This window comes from Coturnix japonica, chromosome 2, assembly GCF_054131305.1.
Source record: "Coturnix japonica strain WE chromosome 2, WE-NBRP24, whole genome shotgun sequence".
Classification (NCBI taxonomy): Eukaryota; Metazoa; Chordata; class Aves; order Galliformes; family Phasianidae; genus Coturnix; species Coturnix japonica.
Window position 1 is genome coordinate 107,849,182 of NC_140664.1, and position 23,654 is coordinate 107,872,835.

General features: G+C 37.6%; 1 protein-coding gene across 2 annotated transcripts in view; it reads right to left on the minus strand.

Annotated features, from left to right (window-relative positions):
* Positions 1 to 3,067: 3,067 nt before the first annotated feature.
* Positions 3,068 to 23,654, minus strand: part of PLCL2 (phospholipase C like 2) — a 92,914-nt gene continuing 72,327 nt past the window's right edge. Inside the window, exons 6-7 of one of the 2 annotated variants that reach the window (XM_015853831.3) lie at positions 11,537 to 11,646; positions 3,068 to 4,325 (exon numbers count right to left, since the gene is read on the minus strand). In XM_015853831.3, coding sequence (XP_015709317.2) covers positions 4,146 to 4,325; positions 11,537 to 11,646 — 290 coding nt within the window. In that variant the 3' untranslated portion in view covers positions 3,068 to 4,145. The remainder of the gene's footprint in view (positions 4,326 to 11,536; positions 11,647 to 23,654) is intronic. The other variant, XM_085538435.1, reaches the window with a different exon arrangement.

A 23,654-nucleotide genomic window follows, 5' to 3' on the forward strand; every position in this document is an offset into this window, starting at 1 on the left:
ATTACCCATTTTTGTTGGCAACATTCGGTTGCCTCCCTACTCCCTTCTGCTTTCCAGCTCGCAACACTCTACAGCGGGTGCTCCCCTCTGCCTGCAAGAGTTCTAATCTGTTGTGCCTCATTTCTAATCTGCTGTGCTACAGGTCTGCCTTTCCCCAGCCACTGGAGATCAGAGGTGATAAGTCGGAAAGAGAAGTTTAATAGCGTCCAGAAACAGAACTAACCAGAAAACCTTGAGAAGTTTTACTGCCTTTTTCTTGTAGAGAACAAACAAGTTGTAATGAATAAAGGGAATCACAGGTCAGTTTGGAAAATGATGGGACTGATCTGTCCCACTGCTGCTTTTGCAATAGAGGGAAAAAAAAGAGGCTTGTAAGACTGTGGGGAGTTTTTTTTTCCAAATGTTTACAATTGAGGTGGAAGACTGGAAGATGAGCTCCTTTAGGATTAGTTCATTTGATTAGGAGACCAGAATTAAAATTTGGAGCTCATTTCCATTTTTCATGCTGGCAATTCTGATTCATCTCTCTGCTGCTTCAACTCCAAAACAGGAAAAAGTGAGCATGGTAACCAGCCAGGGAGTCTTATAAAAATATTCCTGGGCTGTATGAAGCAGCTGAAAGCTGGCCTGACTCATACAGCATCTTCCACTGTTCCTACTCCAGCAAGCCCATGAAATGGGGCACCCACCTCGCACTCCTTGCTGCAGAAACATGAGAATATAAAGAAACAAATGGTCCAAGATGGAGAAGACATTTTGCAGTACTGTGCTTAAGTCCTAACCTTGTTGTCTTGAGTAGGAAGACCAACACTGAGAGAAGAAGGGACACAGCTTCTCCAGAACTTGTCCCTGAGCTCTGTTTTGAATTCTTTGATAACACCGATAGGCCCAGAACATCCCCCAGGTTGTGCTGTTAGATGAATTCTTGGAGGACTGAGTTGCCATATGGTTGTTGAGTTTAGAGGATGGAGGGCATGACACTGAGCTTTGCAGTTCCATCTCCAGTTGCTGCTACAGACTGGACCTCACCAAGCAAAACTGCTGAGTGGGGTGCGAGGCAGGAGCTGAGATAGGGCTGATTTTTCTAAAGATGCCCCTTTTAAAAGCTGGTTTTGTTTTATCCTTTTACTTGTGTTCAAGAATGAACTCTCTGTTACTGTGTACACAGCTAATAATCCCTATGCGAACGTTTCCTTTCCCAATTAGTATTTTCTTTTAAATTAAGCAATATGTTGACGTTTCTCTATACATATCCTTACTTATTTACTGGAACCAAACAAAAGCCAAGAACGCAGTCAGATAAACAACCACTTGTGTTTTGGCTCCATCTTCCAGAGTTCAAAGCTACATAAACAGTTCAACTACATTACAGCACATTTAAGAAAATAAAGGCAAAGAGAAAAATGTAACATCAACTCGTGGCTTGTTTTACTAAGAGCATTTTGCCAGATTTCGGGTGTTTGAACTTCTGTATAACCTAAAATAAGCACTGTCAAAAGCAACTAATAATAAAAATAATTGCATCGTGGATGCCAGGAATGCTTAAAGAAAGTACAACTGAGAAAAATATGCTAATAAATTTGGTTTTGAAATCATAATTACTGGGTTAACAATAGAACCCGATACTTTGCTTGCAGGTGTTTATGTTGCATTCTCTTAGCATGTAACATGCAAACTCCCCGCAGGATTTTTAGCTACCCATCATCTTTCAAAGCATCTGTCTAACTGAGTTCATTTAAAGGCCTTATGTTACACACAGATTTGGACCGAGCATGAATAATGCACAAAAGCAACTTCCATTTTAAGGTCTCAGTGTTACACCAGAATCCGAAAGTATTTAAATGGTCATTTGGATAACAACATCTATTTCAGCTGTTGGACTGCTTTGCTGTTTTGTTTTCTTTTTCTAAGCAGGTAGATGGTGTATATGGGCATTACTCACAAAACAGAATTATCTTCATTTTTAGTGAGATCCAGCAGGATCAGAGGAGTTGCGTATATAGCAGAGCTCAACATACAAAACCTGTCAGCCTTAACTCATGTGGCACTCATCTTTCCCCCTTCCTTTTCTTCTTTTTTTCCTTTTTTTTGTCTTAAAATGAAGAAAAAGCACCAAACAACCTTATGTGTGTTTAATCCTTTCAGCGTTACCCGACCTCTCTCAAAGCTGTAATGTGCTAAGCAGGAATTTATCAACAGTAAGAATACCTGAGTCATTACTCCTGATCACCCAGATGAAGAAAGAGGCTGTACAGAAATGCTTCAATTGTGATATCAATTGTGTAGCTCTGTAAGTGCCACTAAAAATATGATGGGCCAGGACTGCTAACAGAGCTTCAGTGGCCTTTCAGCCACAGTTGCCAACTGTACTGATGTTTTTTCAAAGTCTACACCTTTCGACTGGGAGTAAAGTTGGTGGTAAAATTCCCACAGCCTGGGTATTGAATTGGGTACTGGATAAAGTGAAACTGACCTTGTCATTTATGGCCCAGCTAAATCTTGATGCAACATAGTTATTGTTGTATAGATAAGTCGGGGATAGATTTGACCCTGGAAGACTAATTTTATGCTGGCTCTGAGTATAGTCAGTAACAGCCGATGTCGTGTTGCTTCTCATCAAGTGGATGTGCCAACGGAATGCTTGCAGCTGACTACACAGAGAAGGACTGCTGACAAAGCAGTGCTTGCAGGTGCTCACCATGGGTTAAACACTTCATTTTCTAACTCAGAGCAGGACTCATTTCTGGCAGGACCATCATATTGAGGCATATGATCTGTCACTGGACACTAAGAGAGCTCAGCACCTTCTAGAACTGCTCCCAACCCACTCAGTTTGACATTTAAAAATGCAAGCTAAGACGTGACATTTACTGTGCAAATTGTTTTCATCTTTCTTTAACTTTACAATGACTAGAAAATAAATCTAAGTCCCTAACAATTCAGATTGGATATACTGATGTTCTTTGTCAGAGCCCTACTGACTTTCACAAGATGCGATGAAGACGTCATTGCCGTCTTCCACTTCTCCCCACAAGTGAACAGAAACTTCATTTTGATCTCTGTAGGATTTTGCTTGTTTTTCTTCAAATTTATTAGCTTCTGTAATCATATAGTCCATTTTATTGTTAAATCAGAAACAGTAAGAGAACACTCTAGGTCGGTATAGTCATTTTACAATGAGCATATCAGCTACAATACTTTACCTAATGTCGTCATAAAACCAAACAAACAGAACCAGAACAGATTTTGTTTTGACAAATCTGCGTATTCCGCCAGGAAGAAAATACTTGAGAAATAAAAAAGGTAAAATTTAGTTAAAAGCTTTACTTGTCTAGGAGCGATCTCATAAAACTTTTTAAGATGAGCACTTCACTTCACAGAATGAAAAACTATTTACAACATTTTGCTTGCGGTTTGGTCACATTATCTACACACGTTCGCAGAAGATCTTAGGCAAAATAGGTATGAATCTTTTTTTTTTTTTTTTTCTGACATAAGCTATCAGATTGATTGCACATTTTCCTTTTACATAATGGCTCTCCTATAGTGCACTGAAGTCAGTGATCACTGTCTGATTACATTCTCGTTTTAATTTATGGCTCAACAATAAAATCAATAACACTTCAAATCCAAATATCTGAGCGGCTGAATTACATATAGTGTGAAACATGTGGATCCCACTTTTTCAGACCCAATTTTCAAAGGTTAGGTGCACAGTAATTCACCTCGCTGGCACAATTATGGAACTGTGCAAAGAAACAGAGAACCCGCATATCTATCTGTTTGAAAATCAAGGCATCTCGTCACATTCTGCCAACCATTTTTTAATCACAGCTCATTTAAAAAACATTCACTTCCCTATGGCACTATAATAAACCCTTCAGCACGCTATTACTGAATTACAGTATCTTTTACATACATACTACGTTTTGGCCAATAACGTAATTTCCGTGTTACACAATATCATTGCCTTCACAAGCAGAGTTGCTACATACATTCACAGTTTCAATAGATTGTAATTAGCTTCTCCAGTTGTGCTTTGAAGATTCCAAATATTTTTCAACAGTAAGTGCAAAGCAAATGTCCTATGCAGCTACAATTGGTCACAGAGTTATAAACTCCATAATCATGAGACGAGAGTTCTCTCATTCTCCATTTTCATCACCTGCTTTTTCAGGTATGACCTCCAGGCTCCGACGGGGCTTTGAGATTTCAGCATTTTCAGTGCCTGGCTTATTGAGTCCACAGGAAAGAGTGGCATAATGGATTTGTTTCAGATTCTCCAGTGCTTCATTTTTAGCATATTTGAGAAGATCAGCTTGTCCCTGCAAAATAAAAATGCTCTTTGAATACACGGCGAATAATAGGGCTATATATATCCTTTCTGCCTTAATTTCAGATTAATGGTAGAGTTGCCCTGTTCAACTTAAGTAAATAAATAAATATTTGATTACTTCACGCTTGTAAATTGATAAGAACCAAGTTCTCTCTGGAGCCAATCTTTTGCATAAATAAAGGACAGAGATTATTTCTAACAGCTTTCAGAAAGGCAATCTGTCCTGTATTTATAACCTACGGGACTATAAATGTTTCTGCATGGACAAAACTGTGAAGGATCATTTGTATACTTCAAGGAGCTGTTAAACCACTTCGATTTTTGGTTCTTTGAGATTTTTTTTCCAAGCGTTGCGATTAATCCAACAGTAGCATGATAAAGAATTAAAGTTTGTCAAAACATGAAATACAAAATACTGGTCAGGAAGCGAGAGGTAAAATGAACAGTGACAACAGAGACTTCATAGGACTGTCTGCAGTTCAAGCTGTCCCGCAGTCTTACCCCTAACTGCAATTCGGCTTAAGGAAAGCTGTAAGAGAAACTGTCCCAGGCTCAGGCAGTGTAGCTCTGCTCTATTGCAGTTACCACAGCTCTTTGTATTACAGCCCTCTAACTACCACAGCTCAAAAATCAGACGATGCTTCAAAAATACCAGACCTTAAGCTACATCAGTTCCAAATGAAAGGGAGGAAAACAAATGCACAAAAATCCTGTGGTTCCTTGAGACTCTTGTTTCATATAATGACTAAAAAGTTATAAACTTTGACTGCACCTTTAACTGCAATGGGAATCTTCATGTATTTCTGAAGTAAGACCTGGCTCCTGAAAGACACTTCTCTTGTACAGACAGAACTGCTATGTCACCTCTCTTCCTCTGCCAACTAAGGCTGAAGTCCAACTTTACTTTGTGATTTCAGAAACAAAGGAGGTAGAATGACGATCAGATTAAAACAGATGTGCACTTGAGTTGTGATATGTCAGCCTCACTTGTTTCAGCAACACAGAATATGAATACTGCCTTATGAGGTGAACAGAATTACACATTTGAGGCACACAAACTGAAAACAAATATTGCTTTCTTCAAAGAAACACCTCCCTAGAATAATCCAAGGCTAAAAAAGCGGCAGTGCCTTTTCTGTTTACAGGGCAGGAAAAATCTCAAAGTTCACCAAACACAGCAAAAGCTTCAGGAAAATTTTCTTCTAAGGAAAACCAGGGATACCATTTAAAAAAAAGAAGAAAAATCACTTTTTTCTTTTTTCTTTTTTTCCCCCAAACTGACAAACAACTGAAAGCTAATTTAAAACACTCCAGCAGACTAAATGAGTCATATCTGGAGTGCATCTGTCTCAAGCCCAGGCTCTGTTTTACATGGATTACTGCTACACAGTTCTAGAACTTTAATGAAGTTGTTTATTATAGGCAGACTTGCTAACAGCAGTCTATTAATAAGGTTGCCTAAAAATCTCTATGGTTGTTTTTTTTTTCTTTTTATTGTTTTCACTTGCTTATATGCTTGCCAAACTTTAACTACTCAGACTGATATTCTCCATGCAGGATTTTTGCCACTGGCAGATTTCATTATCGTTACTGTTTGATATTATTCTTTAACCTCAACCATATGGATCATTCAGTTCTGAGAATAAAAACAGGAAAATTCCATCAATTTTTTTTTTTAAGACTCTTCTGTCCTTCCCCCTAACTCCTGCTTGGAGTAATTCAACAACACGGGATCCTGAGTTGTGGATCCAACATGAGCTTCTAACAGACACAAATCAGATTTTGAGCGTGGTTAGTACAGTCATGCGGGATTTCATTCTTCATCATTTTTCATCTCCTGACAACTCCAGCATGTGGCAAGGCAAAGCTTATTCCATTCTCACACAATGATGTGTTTGAAGAAAATGCTGTTTTTCCTGTATGGCTTCTCCACACTGTCCCACCACCGGCATTTGGTTACCAACACAAGCAGTCTCAAAGTCTAATTGGAGGAAGGGAAGAAACAGCTTGGGATGGCAACTGGCAAGGAAGGAGATAAATGGAGGAGGAAAGAGCAATCTCTGGGCCTGACCTGGCAAGTAGTGTAGGACTGCAGAAGGAGAAACTGGATTGAATTAGGCAAAACAGTGACAAGATCCAACTGAAGGAGGAAACTGTGAACTAGCAAAAAATCTACTAATGCAGTGCAAGAACACTGAGTTTAGAACAGGCAGGTTGAGGAGAAAGAAAAAGAATGAAGTGACTGCTTGAAACTGGGATTGGAATACCAAGGAAAAAAAAAAAAAAAAAAGACCCACCACCAGCAACAAAACAGAGCTGACAAAAAACCAAAAAACACCATGTTGAAAGAAGCCCAGAAACAGTAGACCACTAGAAGCAGTAACAACTCAGAGAGTGAGAGAGCTTTGCAACAAGATTAAAAACTGGTGATAATAATAATAGTAATAATAATAGTAATAATAATAGTAATAATAATAATAATAATAATAAAACATGCAGAACAGATAAATGATTGCAGAATATAATGAAATCAGGTAAGGTGATGAGAAAACAGCAAAATTAACACTCATCAAGAAGACCTCTGAGAGATAAGGGACAATATGAACTGCAAAGCAACAGGGAAAGCTGCCAGAAGAGAAAATGAGACACCAAGTGTGAAGAGAACAGTAGATGGAGGAGACAGAGGTTGGCTGGAATGGCTGAGTTTTCAGCAGAGAACACATCTGGACAAGACTAACATGGAAGACTGCATCAAGAGAAGCATAACCAGCAGGTTGAGGGAGGTGATTCTGCCCCTCCACTCTGATCTTGTGAGACCCCACCTGGAGTACTGAGTCCAGTTCTGGAGACCCCAACACATGAAGGACCCAAACTATTCTATGATTCTGTGATAAGATGAACTCTGTAGACAAGAATATATCTGGGATAAGGAGTTGGATTATTACAGCCAAAATGGGTTTAGTCTAAACACACTTGGCCAAGTGGGATCAGGTTTAGACTGAGGTGAAATACAAAAATGAATCTGTGTTCATTAGACACTCTCTTGCCCAACAATAAGAATAAAGAAATTGATTTCTGAATGCTTCTGACTCAGAAAACCATTTGTGAAACCACCATGTGCTGGCATGCCTTGAACCAAAGATAAAAGACAACCACTGCTACCAAACACAGCACTAGCTCTAACGAGAGAGGTCCGTGCAACTGTCCCAGTTCTGCTGGTGTACCATCACAAAGCTATAAGTTGAGGAAAATCAGTATGCATCCTAAAAATTCAACTCGTAGTCCTAGTGAACAATAATATGAAACATCTGAAAGGTAGAAAAGTTGAAGAGAGTCATCCAGATCTCAAAAAACTGCCCCCAACATTCAAAGACCTTCCTTCTATGATTCAGATTTCCCTTTTCCTATGGCTCTCAAGAAGCAGTATTTTTATACTATAGCTCCTGAAAGGTAAATAAAAACAAAATCAAAATAGTTCCTGTCAGCTCCCATAGCTATGAAAAGAGATAATCATTTCATAGATAATCTAAAAGAGTAACAACCAGAATATCTCAGCACAGCTACTGTTTTTACTCCAATATGTATTCTCTTGTGATTTTTGGTTAGCAAGTTCTCCAGTTATTACAAGAACATTAAAGTGCTATATAGACATCTGAAATAACTGTGAGACTCGCCCCAAGAAATCCCAAGAAACTGTATTACTAATGGATAAGCTTTAGCTCAGGTTCTGGTAGCCCAAAGCTCCTATAAGGAAAAGCAGCAAGTAATCATCACTGTCCCTAAATAGAGGTCTGCTTGGTATGCTGTGGCATCCCACAGTGCTCCACATCCAGCTGTTTTGCTTTGAGTGCATTTACAGAATCAAGCCGCAAAGGATTTAGTTTCTTAACTTATAAGAATGGCTTTAACTAGGAACCAAAACTCCACAAATCTGACAATATCAAGAGACTAGTCTTCGATATTTTAATAGAACTCTTCTTCTGAGTACCTACAGTAGTAAGCAGCAGGTGTCAGGGGTTTTATGAATGCTCATGATGACAACAGTGTTGCCTGAATTCACTGATAGATTCAGTCCATAAAATTTGGATGACAAAATAAAATATTTAAGAAGTTGCATCCTGGTGTTTCAAATGTTCTGCTTATAAACACACTTACAAACATAATTCAGATGAAAGACCAACATTGTTGCAGAGGTAATAGATGCTATGAACTGGTAGATTACAGAAATATAGAAAATAGTTTGTGTTGCCCAATATGATGTCTAAAAAATAACAGCCAAATACACACCTGAAAAATGTTGGAATTACAACTCACACCTTCATTCAAACTCCACCCATATGCTTAGAACATGTTTCTGTTGCAAAGAAAGACTGATTTACAGAAGCTGTGGTGCTCTTCTTCTTCCTATGGGCATTTCAACGTCTGCGAATGTTTCTTTTTCTTACATTTTGCTATGCCAGTAAAATCTATAAATTGTTTCATTGGGTTGTTTGCAGAAGTCTGCTTCAACAGCAGCACTTAAGAGTGATGTTTTCAGCTGGTGCACTCTTTCTGGCAGGAAATGTGATTATCAGTGTTTAGAAAATATGAGTCAGTTTGAGTAATAATGATAAATAAATTACCAGCAAGTGGTCTTGAAAATTAGCCATCTGAAAGAGAAGAACAGTCTAGCAGTAAGACCTCTAAAGCTGGGAGCAGCCCATGTAGATAGGTCAGCTCTTCTAGCAAAGATTTCCTCTAGAATTAAGCTGTCAATTTTGTTATTTTATCAGACTTTCCATTGCATCAACCATAGTCAAAATGTCCCAGTTAAGATAAAGAAGATCAATTTTGCCTTGAGGGCAAAATGCAACTTAATCAGTTTGGAAAATGTATCAGCCACAACACATGAGCACTCTACTCCTCTCGGAGAGAGCTGATGATGGTGCTTATGAAGAATTAAGAGGGCTGCTCCAAAAATCATAGCACTAGGTCAAAATTATGGCTACAGGTCCTATTGTCCAGGCAGCAGGAGCAGTGTCCAAGAAACTCAAACTTTTCCTCTTTAGTTATATCACTCAAGAAAAATTACAGTTACAGCCTACAGCTATACAGTTAAGAATCCAGAATGAAAAAACTGAATGTGCTTTACTTTGAGCAAATCATAAGCTCTAACTTTCTGTAGGAAACACAGAAAAAAGAAAAAGAAAAAGAAAAAGAAAAAGAAAAAGAAAAAGAAAAAGAAAAAGAAAAAGAAAAAGAAAAAGAAAAAGAAAAAGAAAAAGAAAAAGAAAAAGAAAAAGAAAAAGAAAAAGAAAAAGGAAAAGAAAAAGAACATAATAAATGTGAACTATAGTATTTGTGAGCTGTAATATTTGTAAAGAATTTTTAAGATGTCACAACATACGCGAGCCTTCTGTAATAAGACCCACTACAACAGGTTGATTACACATCAATTTTTTGCTGAAGTATCCAATAGTATCTTTGTACAGAAGGGACCTTAATCTTGGACCAGAAAAAAACTACGTCAGTGTTGAAGACATCTGCTCAATAATCTCATCAAAAGGAAGGCCTTCTAACTTCATAATTACATTAATCCTAGTGATACACACGAAAGCCCATTACTGCTCTCAATTGTCAGATCTCCAGTATGGGTTTTCCTATTCCCGGCTTACACAGAAATCCCAGTTTCACAGGTCAGTCACTCATCAACTGCAAAGGCTTCTCCCCACCAGCCTTTATGTTCTGAATGGAAATAAGAGATGAATGAAGCAAAGCTACTGTTACTTCTGGAAGTATTAAAATAAATTTGCTTATCCAAACAGTATCTAATAGTTTTGACAGGAAATTAAGGAGTAGAATCTGTCAGAGCCTGTCAAAGTTCAAGAAACATTTGGACAACACACTCAAACATAGGGTTTGACTTTGGGGTGGTCCCATGCAGAGCCAAGAGTTGCACTCAGTGATCCCTGTGGGTTCCTTCCAACTTGCAAAATTCTGTGACTTGTCCAATCCCACAGAACTGACACTCCTCCTCTGTATCTCCTGGTTAGTACAGGTTTGGTGTTTGACACATTGCATCAATCAACTTCAGGAAATCCTGCTCTAATAAAGGAAAAGTAAGTCTGGTTCTTTGATCCCAAAGCATAATCTGCAAATATGTTTTTAGAATGCATTAACTGTACACACTGTAGCAAATTTGTCCTCTTTTTGATCCTCTTCTGCTCTGGATGGGAACAGCAAGCAGCACAGAGAAAAGTTGAACAGCTGAAACCAACACAGAAAGCAGAGATATGACTGCATTACAGGTTTTCTGTAGTGGTCCACTGTAAAGAGAAGTGGTAGGGAATTCTATTTTCAATAATAAGAACTAAAAATAAAACACATGTGGGAGAAAATTCTAACTAAAACAGATTTCATGGTTTAATATAGCAATGAAATATTTGACCGAGTGGGAAAGAAGAACTCGTTAGTAGATGTAAACATAAAATCTGAATAATTTGGGCGAGAAGGATAGTGTCAAGGGTATAAATTAGGGTAGGCAGTTTTGCTGTCTCTATAAATTTTTATATACTCTGCTGAGATGAAAGACAAGAGATAAGAGACTTGAAAACTGTTCTGCATTCAAGTTTCCTGAGGGTTTCTATCTGAAAGTACTTCTTCTATTACATCATTTAAAGTTATGTAAAAATATAGGTGAATGTGCTCAACAAAAGGCAAAGAGAATCTATGGGTCATATAGGCTCACCTATATGATGGATGGATTTATATGTTTTGTATGTACCTTTAATTGCCATTAACCACTGACTGCAATAGCAACACCTTTCCTTTTGTTTTTCAGTAGCCATGTTACCCCGAATAGTCACTCTCTTTGAAATCAAAGAACAGGGTTTACCTGGCAGCACAACTTCCTCCGAGACAAAGCAGTTTCACAGAGATCAGTACTCATTTCACCTGTGTATTCAAGATTACATTGGGTCCTGTTGACATTAAGAGGTTTTAAAACAAAAACTTCAAGGACAAACTAAATGAAATAACCTCCAAAATAATATAAAAGAAATAAATGTCGTCAGTCTGCTGCGTTTTCAAAGTAATGAATGTTGAAAATGACCACAAAAGTAAACAAATCTAGTTGAGCTATGAGACAGAATAATGACCAATAATAACATCAGAATCAAACCTGTGAATAGAAAAATAACTAACTAATGGAAGACACATTACCTTTAAAATTGTAATATTCCACGTAAAACTTTCTACTGATTTTTGCAGTTTTCTTTCTTTTAAGCCTTCTCTTGCTCCTATATTGTGCAGGTTTTCATGAAACTCCATTGCTGTGGAGAGTAAAAAAGGGAGTAATATAGTATCTATTTTCATATATTTATTTCTGCGATCACAGAAACAGTGATTTGAAACTAAAAAGATAAAGAACAATGAAAAAGCACCAGAAATTTCATTCTGTGAACTTACACAACATGACAATATACTCAGATCTCTATAAGCCAAAATCTACACTGCAGCACCTGCTGGGTCACTGCCATTGAAACGTGGAGTCAAACAAATATTTACTATACAAAATATTCTTCAATCAGAACAGAATCTGTTGCACTACATGTGAAGACCTTCTTGTGGATCGCTGTGAAATGGAAGCATCAATTTCAGGAAATACGTCCCAATAAACTTATTTTGTGCTTTGCTCCAGCATGCACCAAATTTACATCACAGTTGTCCAATTTACATGCTGGGAGCCATCTAGAATACAACCTTCTCACCTTACTCCTGAGGGAAAGGGCACAAGCGTGAAAGAGGTTGGAAGAAGTGAACCACCTACGACATTTACACTCATGTAAACTACTGTCTCCATACATTTGCATCTGAAAGACCCCAACCCAAAAATTTACTGCAGAATTCAATGCAGTAGACTGACCAGAGCATACATTTTAACTCACTGAAGTGCACAGATTTAATAATAAAGAAATTACTTTCCATGATGCTGTTACCAGTCATACATAAATTACTCTGAAACACAGTTTACTTCCTACACAGAAAGTATTATTCCTTCCATGAAGATACACATCAGCGCCGCCTGCATTATAGTAATTCTCCTCCCTTTTTAAATTGTGCTCTAAAGGTCTCCATCAGTAATAACAAAGTTACATAATAAAATTTACAGCTATGAACTTAGAGTCAAGGTACAGCGTGACTCCATATTATTCTATTAACTATATTGATTCATTTCTTCTATCTGCTATTGAATAGATGTGCTTTAAAATTTACACGGAATTAATTGCCATGAAAACCACATACAAACCTGTGTTGCCTGTCAATCCTAATTAGAGCAGGCTGACTTTTAAGGCCATTATTGTATCTGTTCTCTGTAATCTCTCAGCCTCACACTCATGTCTTAATACAAAAGAACAATATGACTGAATGTGTTCATCATATTCTTGCTTACCTTATTCCTACATAAACATACATGTATAAAAAAAAATATAAAATGATTCATTAATTAATTTCAAAGACAAAAAAAAACTCCTGTTAACTTTCCTTATTGCTTAAATTTTACTGCAAGAAAAACAGACAGCATATACCTTCCCTGAATTAAACTACTGCACTGTTTTCAATTCAAAACACTTCTCCATAGCTCCACCTCTGCAGTGAGAGTACAGCCTTAAGAAAAGCATTTATTTTGCATCTCCTCAAATCTTAAACCAGGTGAGAAATTAAAGTTCCTCCATCCATCACTGTATCCAAATATCTGTTTCCTATTCAAATCACCAAAAAAAAAACCAAAAAACAAAAAAACAAAAAAAACCCTCCCAATATGATTGTGCAAAGATCCATATTTACAACACTACATTTTGAGAGCCTCTATAACAATAGAGGTTATCTTATCTGCACCATCTATTCCCAGATTATGCTGATAAACTTGGCATTCTGTACTCCAGTACTCAGCAGAATAAATAAATAAGCAAGGAGCATGGAATATAAGCAGGTGACTTGCAGCCTAACCCCATTATCAGATGTTATTACATATAAAAAAAGTGAAAGGAGGCAGACAAGAGTGCAAGCAGCACACTTACAGAACTGCAGTAATGATGTAATAACCACATCTCCATCTTTATAAATACTCCCTTTCAAATCCTAGCCCACAGGCACTAGTGACTGATAACAACCATGAAGCAAAGCTACTCTGAGATTAAGAATAATGCTGAGGGACTGCATAAATGATGTGAAATTGCTGCTCTGCAGATTATAGATTACTGTAATTTATACCATATCACTGGCAATACAGACATGGAGACAATAGTCTCCAAATGCTCTGCTAGCTAGAACAACTCATCACTTGTGGCACACAGAGGACTTTCAGTGATCATCACCTACTTCACACTCCATCTGAGTCACATTTCTGTTTTGTCAGAACCATCCCACTCCAACTAAACACTCCAAGCAGCTGGCAGCAACATCTCATTGCCCATTTTCAGAAAACAAAATGATGTCAGATGACCCCACCAAGGCATACACATGTAAAACTTGGGCAAACATCACACCTCTGTCCTTGGCTCTTCTTACAGACAGGAAAGGACAAATCCTCATTATCACAGTAAACTAAAAGCTATCCTATTCTAAGCCAAAACATACAGAACCAGAGGAAAATGGATTTAAATTATATTTCTGTTGCTATTGCTACTTTGCCAGGTAAACTTAAATGGATTATTTCACCTCTCATTATTTCACCTCTAGACTTGTATCAGTCTCATTTTTTTTCTATCTACTGGTTGAAACTAGCCTTGTTCCCTATATAGTATATGGGCAACCTGAGCCTTAATTATGAAGTATGAATGCAGCACAGAATTGATCTACTGACTACATTTCTCCCAGTTTTCTTCTCTGCCTCTGCTTGTTTTTCTTGTGCATTTCTTTTTTCTCAGAACTGGTTATTTTCATGCATTAATATTGGCAAAGTAATAACAGAAGTGTTAAATTCCAAAATGAAACTGACTTTAGGAAGTTAAAAGGAAAAAGGGAAGAAAGAGATTTTCATTCACAATTCATTAATAAAATGACAAATATATTCACACAGTCACTTGAAAGTGCCTTTAAGCTTACAAAAAAACTGTCTTTTTTAATAAATAAATTAACAGGATTTTCTATATTCTTGTAAGCAAAAGTTCAGCTCTTGCTGTCATTAAGATACTGTAAGCAAGTTAACTTTATGTGGTTTAACTGCTTCTAGAATTACTAGTCTTGGAACTGCCTAAAATTGCTTGAAAGGTAACAGTCATTATGCTAATTTGATTTATCATTCTTACCATATTTCTACATATACCACCTGTTTAATGCAAGAAATGCAAGTAACTCATGCTTTCCATTTTTACTGGCAGCTATTAAAAAAAGACATCACCCACAAATTTCTCAGTGATCGTGAAAATTATATAGGATGCCAGAGTACATTAATGCAATGGTAATGTCATTATTAACGTTTAGTTTTACTTTTCCAAGTGAAAAAGGCCCTGAACTATCAAAGATCTGCCACTTTGTGAAAGAGGAAGATGGCCTCCTTTTTTCCTTTAACAGAACAGATGACAAGAGCATGCTTTGTCTACATTCTCAAGAGATGCATTTCTTGACTTTTAAATTTGGTGTTATCATTGAAGGTCAATATGAAACAAAACAACAACAAAAATGAACATAAACAGTATAGAGTTGAACAAGAATTCCTCAAAAGGTGATATATATGGAACCATGGCAACATGGTCACTCTCTAAATACCTCTGCATCACTCCAGAGTGTACTTTTGCTACGCTTAGCAGTCACTTAATTCTGCTGCAACAAGAAGCATGGCAAATGAAGACTGTATGAAGTGTTGGCCAGAAAGCATCCCCTGTCCCCACCCTTCTTCAGAAGGGCTATAACAAATCACAGATTTGCTCTAAATAGCATCTTATGCTGAATCAAAACCAAAAATATTGTCATCAGTAACTAAAGGCATGAGCGTAATGTTCAACTGACGTGAAATGAAGCACTACATCTCTCAGAAGGCTGATAGAAGCGATCTGAGTATGAAAGCTCTTGACTTAGGAGATTAGTGCAAAGACTAATATGAGAGCCATAAATCCCCTCTCAAAAGCTGTTCACTTCCATCTCCACAAATTAATTTTAACAGTCAACAGCTAAGATACTCATACTAACATATATACTAACTCCAAATTCGATGGCTGTAGGACTTGAACCTGTCAGGAAAGGTTGATGTAGTTGGCTTACCAGGAAAATTTGAAAAGAGAAAAAGCATTAAAAAGGAGCTGAGAAATGCTCAGTAGAAAAATAGCTGCTCAGAAACACCTGGCTAAACAAGAACCACAATAAGATTTTGTCTCTAGCAAAAATTACAGCTGGGAGGAAAGAGAGCTCCTCTCATGCTGAGAGAAATCATTTGTGATAGATCTGTTAAACCCAGCCATCGTAATTGTGTGTAGAATGACATACAACACAATAACAACAAGTTGATTTCTTATTAATCATACAGACTTAACTGACTTAACCAAGTGAAAACAGCTTGATAAAGGTGAGACACCCATGGTTCTAAACAGCTCAGGAATGACAACACCCACTTATCTTTTGCATCCTGCTCTATCTTATGTAATTACCAATTACAGTACCAGAATTAATCTAGTTTATCACTAGTAGTGCAATGAACTAATGGGAATTTAATCCATCCCATTTATCACAATGTTGAAAAGAATTTTAATATCACTGTTTAGGAGATTACCTTAAGGTTTGTTTGTGCTGTTCTTGAGCAAATACTATTACTGAGTAGTGATCATAACCTGTCATTTATGTTAACTGTGATAGCTCAGTCTCACTTATGAATTAGAATGCATTGACGTACATTGCCTTAACTACACGGTTTTACTTCCTGTGGCTTAGAAATCTACATATGGGCAAATGCTGTGGTCTGCCTGGTAAATGCTGCTGAGGTAGTGCTTTAATCCTGGCTGATCAGATCACTTTCAGCCCACTTTACTGTCCTCTAATATAGCCCGTACATCCTGAATGTCTGGGACGATGTTACAGGAATAAGAGGAAAGCATCAATAGAGTCAAACCAAGACCAAGCTAGTCTTCTCACTGCACTGCAGTCACCTCAAGGTACTGTACCTATAATACTGATTAAAATACGATATACAAAGCAGCATAACTCAATGTGCTATTTTTAAACTACTTAAAAGGAGTATATCAAAAGCATTAAAAGCAATTTGCCTTAAGTCAGTGAGATGCATGTATTTATTGCTTTGCCTAATTTTTTAAAGTATCTTTGCTGGAAAACTCTAACGATAACTACATTTTTTATTATAATCAAGTTGCGAAGAGACTGTAACCTGAAGAAGAGAGATTGAATGTGTGTGTAGGAATGGAATTTCTTTTCTTTCTTTCTTTTTTTAAGATTTACTATCACAATGCCCTATAAATAAAAACTTGTACATAAAAATTCCACTTATGGGTATAAAAATTAAACCATTTCTTTAGCTGATAGTTGAGATATTTGGTTATTAAGGAATCCCTACTGAAACAGCAAACACAATAATTATTATACTGTATTACTAAAGCCAGGTTTCTACTTTATGTACTGGCTTGTTTTCTTTGATTAAAATTTTCTTGCCTGATTTACAAAATAGTCAGGATATAATTATATAGCAGGTAGGTTTCTTCTGGTTTAGGCTCCTTTTCTTAATAAAGAAGGTTACTAATGTAATAACAAAATACAAAACTCTGGCAATGGATGAATATACACAGTAGGCCTAATCTGAAATGGACAGTAAACAATATTTTTCCATAACTATATAAGAACATATTACTCACACTTTTGTTAAGTACTTAACTTCAGACAAATTAAATATGTTTTATTTCATTATTGGAAGAGTGCTTTGATTTATAAGTAAATTAAATATTTTTTCAAGAGATTAATAAATTGGTAATAAAAATAAGAATTAAGTATTTTTAAAACTTGATGAAAATACCATGCATATCTTGATTAGTTTACCACAGGCTGCAGCTCACTTACTATGTACATTCTTCTTAACAAAAAAACCAAAATCCAAGAAAGCACTTTAGGCTTGAACATTTTTCTTCCCAGAAAAGAATTCTAGAAAAGAATTTAAAATGTAAGTGCCCATTTCAACCCATAAACACTTAATCTGCGCATACAGCTGCTACATTTGTCCGCATCTTTGAAGGCCAAGGCTTATTTATTTATTTATTTATTTATTCTGAACAGAAAATGTTTCTTAGTAGTTTTCTTTCTGATTATATTCCCTTAACATTCAGGTATTTCAACCTCATATGTAATGATCATCTAGTTTCAACCCTGCTGCTATGTCGCCAACCTCTAGACCAGGCTGCCCAGAGCCACATTCAGCCTGGCCTTGAATGCCTCCAGGGATGGGGCATCCACACCTCCTTAGGCAACCTGTTCCAGTGCTTCATAACCCTCTGTGTGAAAAACTTCCTCTGAATATCTAATCCAAAGCTCCCTGCCTTAGTTTAGTTTAAAACCATTTTCCCTTGTCCTGTCACTATCCACCCTCGTGAGCAGCCATTCCCGTTCTTGTTTATGTCCTCCCTTCAAGTACTGGAAGGCCACAATGAGGTCTCCCCACAGCCTTCTCTTCTCCAAGCTAAGCAAGCCCATGTCCCTCAATCTTTCCTCACAGGAGAGGTGCTCAAGATCACATAATCCACCAGGGCATGGTCACTACCACCCAGACTGCCCCCAGTCTTAACATCTCTAATGCTCTCCTCTGCATTAGTGAGCAACAGATCCAGTAAGGCTTCACCTTGGGTTGGTCCATCTACTACCTGGACCAGGAAGTTTTCCTTGACAGACTCCAAGAATCTACTGAATTGTCTGCCACCTGCCATGCCACTACTCCAGCAGATACCTGGGTGATTAAAATCCCCCATCAGGACAGCGGAACATCTCCTGCAGGTGAAGCAAGAAGGCCCCACCAACAGGCTCCCCCTGACTAGGTGGCCTGTAGCAGACCCCAACCACTAGATGCCCTTTACTGGACCAATCCTTGATTTTTACCCACAAGCTCTCAACCTGATTGTGGCTGTTCCTCAGACACAGCTCTTCGCAATTTATCTGCTTCCTAGCATAAATGACAACTATGCCACTCCTCCTCTCTGCTCTCCCCACCTCATTCTCAGCTACCAACATCAATATTTAGTTTTCCAATCCCAACACATCAAATTCCATATTCATCACAGCAACTCAGTTTTTAACATGTCACCTCCTTTAATGCTTTCAAACCACATAAGATGGACTCACAATACACCAACTTTTTAATGAACTGCTGCTATGAAGGTACAAAGAGGACATCCACCCATGACTTAATTTCAACTTGATAATTTCCATAAATGCAGTAACAAGCTCCAACTTCCTCAAACACCTTCAGTAACAGTCCTGAGTAACATTTTCTGGACAACAAAGTCAACAAAACATTTATCAAGCAATGAAATACTCAAGAATCACACATCTATACTTTTCATGAGCAGTGTACAAAATACCCAAAAAACCTAGGCCTTCACGAAGACATTTGCATGGAAAAGAAGATCAAAAGTATCAACCCCTTATTTCTGGCAAACCGTAGCCTACAAGGACAGATCACATTTCTAAATGGGTGTAGTTAAGCCACTACCGAAAATGAATTATTGTTGTCAATAAGGGCAGAAACACAGTGGAAATGGAATGGAATATTTTTTTTCCACGTACTGCTGTTCCCATCTTTTATTTATCAGCTTTGGTCCTCAAGAGAGATTACTGAAAGTCTAAGAAAATATATTCCCAATGTTATTGAATGCTAGAAAGCATACTTAATAAGGGCATTGATTTATGGTACTTTGTAATTTTTCCTGTCTTCAGATTCTGCTGTGCCCACATTGTTTCACTGGCAATAGTAATTACTACCTCTGTTCAACAAGAATGCTACTCCTCCATTCTTTAGTGCTAGCTTCTCCTCCAGAGAAGCTGGCTAACTTTTTCTATCAAATTATCTGATTAACACAATTAAGTGCTATACACCCTGTGTTTACCTTGGAATTTGTTATTATTGTTTAAAATACGAAGAATGAAATGAATGTGTTTCTGAAAACTCATTAATTTCCCTTTGAAGTACAGCCCTTCAGTTAATAAAATATACTATAATATTTGTCTTTCAGTTGTATCATTTCTAACTGTTTTTTCTTAACCTCCAACTATGGATAGGTTGGAAGTGTTGACTAGCCTTAGCAGCTGTTGTACTTGTTCTGTCCTCACCTGTAGATACAGACAGTCTGATGGGGGAATTAAAGGATGCCTTGTTCTTTCCTGCTGTTTTGGATTAGATCTTCGTTAGGATAACAATATAGCCTTTGATCACACTTAGAGTCTGTTGCCTATGTCACTTGTGCTGGTGAGGCCAAACTACGATGTTCAACAAATGACTACTTGAACTGTGAGAATGACACTGAGATACATTTAGTCAAGTATACACATTTTCCTCAGAAAAGTGCTAGGTTAGATGACTCCAGGAATATATCATTTACCCACTGGAGAGCCCAACAGAGAGCTGCAAAGATGAAGGGCCTGCTGTATCTCTCTTAAGAGGAAAGGTTAAGAGTTCTGGAACTGTTCAGCATGGAGAAGACTGAGAGGGGATCTTATATATGCATATAAATACCTAAAGGGCAGGTATTGGGATGATGGGACCAGGCTCTTTTTTGCAGTGCTCAGAGACCGGACAGAGGGTAACAGGCACAAACTAGAACAAAGTAAGTCCTATTTGAGCATAAGAAATAACTTCTTTACTTTGAGGGTGACAGAGCACTGGGACGAGCTGCCCAGAGAGGCTGAGAAGCCTCCTCTGGAGATATTAAAAAATGCTTTCATATGTAACCTACTCTAGGGAACTTGCCTAAAACAGGGGAGTTGGACTAGATGATCTCCAGAGGCCCCCTGCAATCCCTTCAATTCTGTGATGCATCAGATTATCATAAAAACCACCATCCATGGTGGTTATTCCATGTCTATTTCTTCATGTTTTTCCCCCCACTATGGAATGTGGATTCAAAAATATTCAAGGCACAAGAGAGAGATAGGATTAAATAGATGCAGAGTACAAAACAATTTGATAGCTGGCTTATTAAAAAAAAATGTGAGAAAGGAAAAAGTGAAGATAAGCAGGTATTTCAGAAGAATGGAGACAGACTTCAAAGAGGCTTCAAAGTACTATTTTTGTCTAATAGATGTTGGAGTTTAGGCACTGGGTGTAAATACTGTAGATGTTTTACTTTTAAAAGTGAACCTCATGAAAAACAGAAGGATCCAATTCTAAGATTTAACTTGAAGATCAGCACAGACTACTGATGTAAACACATATTGCTCACTTACGAAGTCCAACAGTAATAGATAAAGTAGCATTTTTTCAGTACACCACATATGATGCCAACCTTAGCTGCTGTAGCTTCTACTCAGAAATCAAGACTTGCTGATTAAAGACAGTATTCCAGAAGGTACAGATTAATAAATCTAACATCTGTGTAAATAATACAGTATCATGTCAAGAAACTGCAAATTCTCTTCCAAAGCAGAGTTCACTGCAAAAATATTGAGAAAAACTGTTCTAGTCATTCTCTTTCATTGGTTAAAAAAACCTTCAGCTACCTGCCTACATACTTAGTCAAAAGAGCTCCTCAATAATTATAAGTATTTATTTTTATCTATTACTGGATGACCTAATGTGCATATAAAATATAATGTACAATATTATTTTTTCTGCATCTTACATGCTTTGTTACAGTGGACCCTAAGTCTAAAGCCAATTTAGACTAAAAATAATGGAAAGAAATTGTAAAGGAAACAGCTCTGTAAACATGCAGTTTTGCTAAAAAGCTATTTAAACAAAATGACTTTTATTATTTTAGTTTTCAACTCCAAGAAGAATTTGCAGTGCTTGTATGGTCATCATAATCTGTTTTGCATGCAGCTCAGACATAACTTCTTCCACGAGCATACTGTGCACTGTTTATCTTTGACAGCATCCGGTATGGCTGGATCTTCTTCAAACAGGATCCTGTTTCTGATTCTGCTGAAATACTGCTTTGGAGTACATATTAAAACATGTACTCATTTTATGTCTTTTACTACCTGCATTGTTTAATAACCCAACTCCCTGCTGGTTTTGTCACTGTACAGATGGAATAAATAACACAGTTCTTGCTCCAACAACCTGGAATCTAACCATAAGGAAAAATGATAACAGATGGGCAAAGAAAGAGGAGTGAGTGTAAGGAAGCAAAGAAAGCTATTTTTGTTAAGGTAGTAGGAGGACATGTGTCAATCCAGCTATATTTGTAGAATTTTAAAAATCAATTCAAAGGAAGCAGCCCTGTGGATGTTTACAGTGAGTATGTGGGGCAACATGACAGATAGCAGGAAGATGGCTCACTAGCTATCAGACAATGGAAACTCTTGTTAGCAGATGAGCAAATGCAAGAAAAGCAGTTCAGACAATGAAGAATAAGGAAAAAGTAGAGATGAGTATTGGGAGAAACATTATCAAAATGAGAGCAGGAAAATGATGTCAGGAAGGTAAAACTAAAATAGTCACGCTCAGAGAAAAGGACACGAGTGTCGAAATGTCAGAAGGGTAGAACCTGAATGATTGTTCTCTGCACAGATAACTAGGGAAAATTGTATTTCTAAACACATACAGAAAAAAAGAGTGATCTGAATGATCAGCACACAATGCTGTAGAACTCCATTTCCTGAATTAAAACAGTAAACTTAAATGCATTTCTTCCAGGTATCGACACAACTATATTTTTTCCATGTGTGTGTTAATTTACCTTATTGATGTTACATTTCACACACCGTTTAATTCAACTCACTGTTTAATGTCACAAGAGTATTCCCGATACTTTTTCGTCACCGGCAAACTGTGTACACTCATGATTTGCTGCTGATCATTTAATGAACATTTGGAATACCAAGTGTACTGCTGAGCTTTTGCCTCTGGACACCAAAATGGAACCTAAGCTTTGGTTCTCTCTTTTAACCACTGATTAATTCAGACAGAATTTGAATTAAGTGCAACTGGTGGTTCAAAAAAGTGAAAGAATAGAAAGGAGGACAGGGATGGAATTAGACAATCCAGACATTCAAATTCTTTATTCCAGAGAGGATATAGTAGCATTTTAGGTCTTGTAAGGATTAAAGGCATAGATTGGATTATCTCAAAACTACCTTCAGCACCTATATTTATTTTCTCGTGGTACATCCAGCTGGCTTAATAGCAATGAAATAAATGGTGATTAAACCATTTTAAAGTAATCCTATTTTTTTCCTTATGTATTTTCATTAGTTGTATCTAAAATGCTTTCAATAAATAATTAAGAATTTAATTTACTGAGCTGAAATTAATATGCTGGTATGAAGAAACTGGAAAAGCTATTTGATATGGATTAATTTTTAAATACCGAGGGAAGAAGAAAAGTTTACCAAATGTTTTCATTTTCCTAGAGAATATTAACTGCAAACAGTCTGAATTCTCAAAAAAGCCATAGCAAGAATCAAACCTTTGCTTATTATAGAGGCTGCCAACCTAAGAAATAATACTGCTGTTCTTTCGAACTTAGTTTGAAAGAATTATTCCTAGGGAGGAATAACTGCATGCATAAGTGCATGTACAGGTTAGGGGATGCCCTGCTGGAAAGGAGCTCTGCAGAGAGGGACCTGGGTGCCCTGGTGGATGACAGGTTGGCCATGAGACAGCAGTGTGCCCTCATAGCCAAAAAGGCCAATGGCATTCCGGGGTGCGTTAAAAAAAGCATGGCCAGCAGATTGAGGGAGATGATCCTCTCCCTCTACTCTGCCCTGGTGAGGCCTCATCTGGAGTACTGTGTCCAGTTCTGGGCTTCCCAGTCCAAAAAATACAGAGATCTCTTGGAGAGAGTTCAACGGAGGGCCATAAAAATGGTGAAGGGCCTGGAGCCTCTCCCCTGTGGAGAAAGGCTAAGTGAACTGGGTCTGTTTAGCCTTGAGAAAAGAAGACTGAGAAGGGACCTGATCCAGGTCTATAAATATCTGAGGTGTGGGGGGCAAAGTGGCGAGGCCAGACTCTTTAGCAGTGTGTGGAGACAGGACAAGGGGAAAAGGCCAGAAACTGGTGCAAAGGAAGTTCCACAAGAATGGGTGCAACAACTTCTTTACAATGAGGGTGAACAGGCTGCCCAGGGAGGTGGTGGAGTCTCCTTCTCTGGAGATATTTAAGACCCGCCTGGATGCCTACCTGTGTGACATG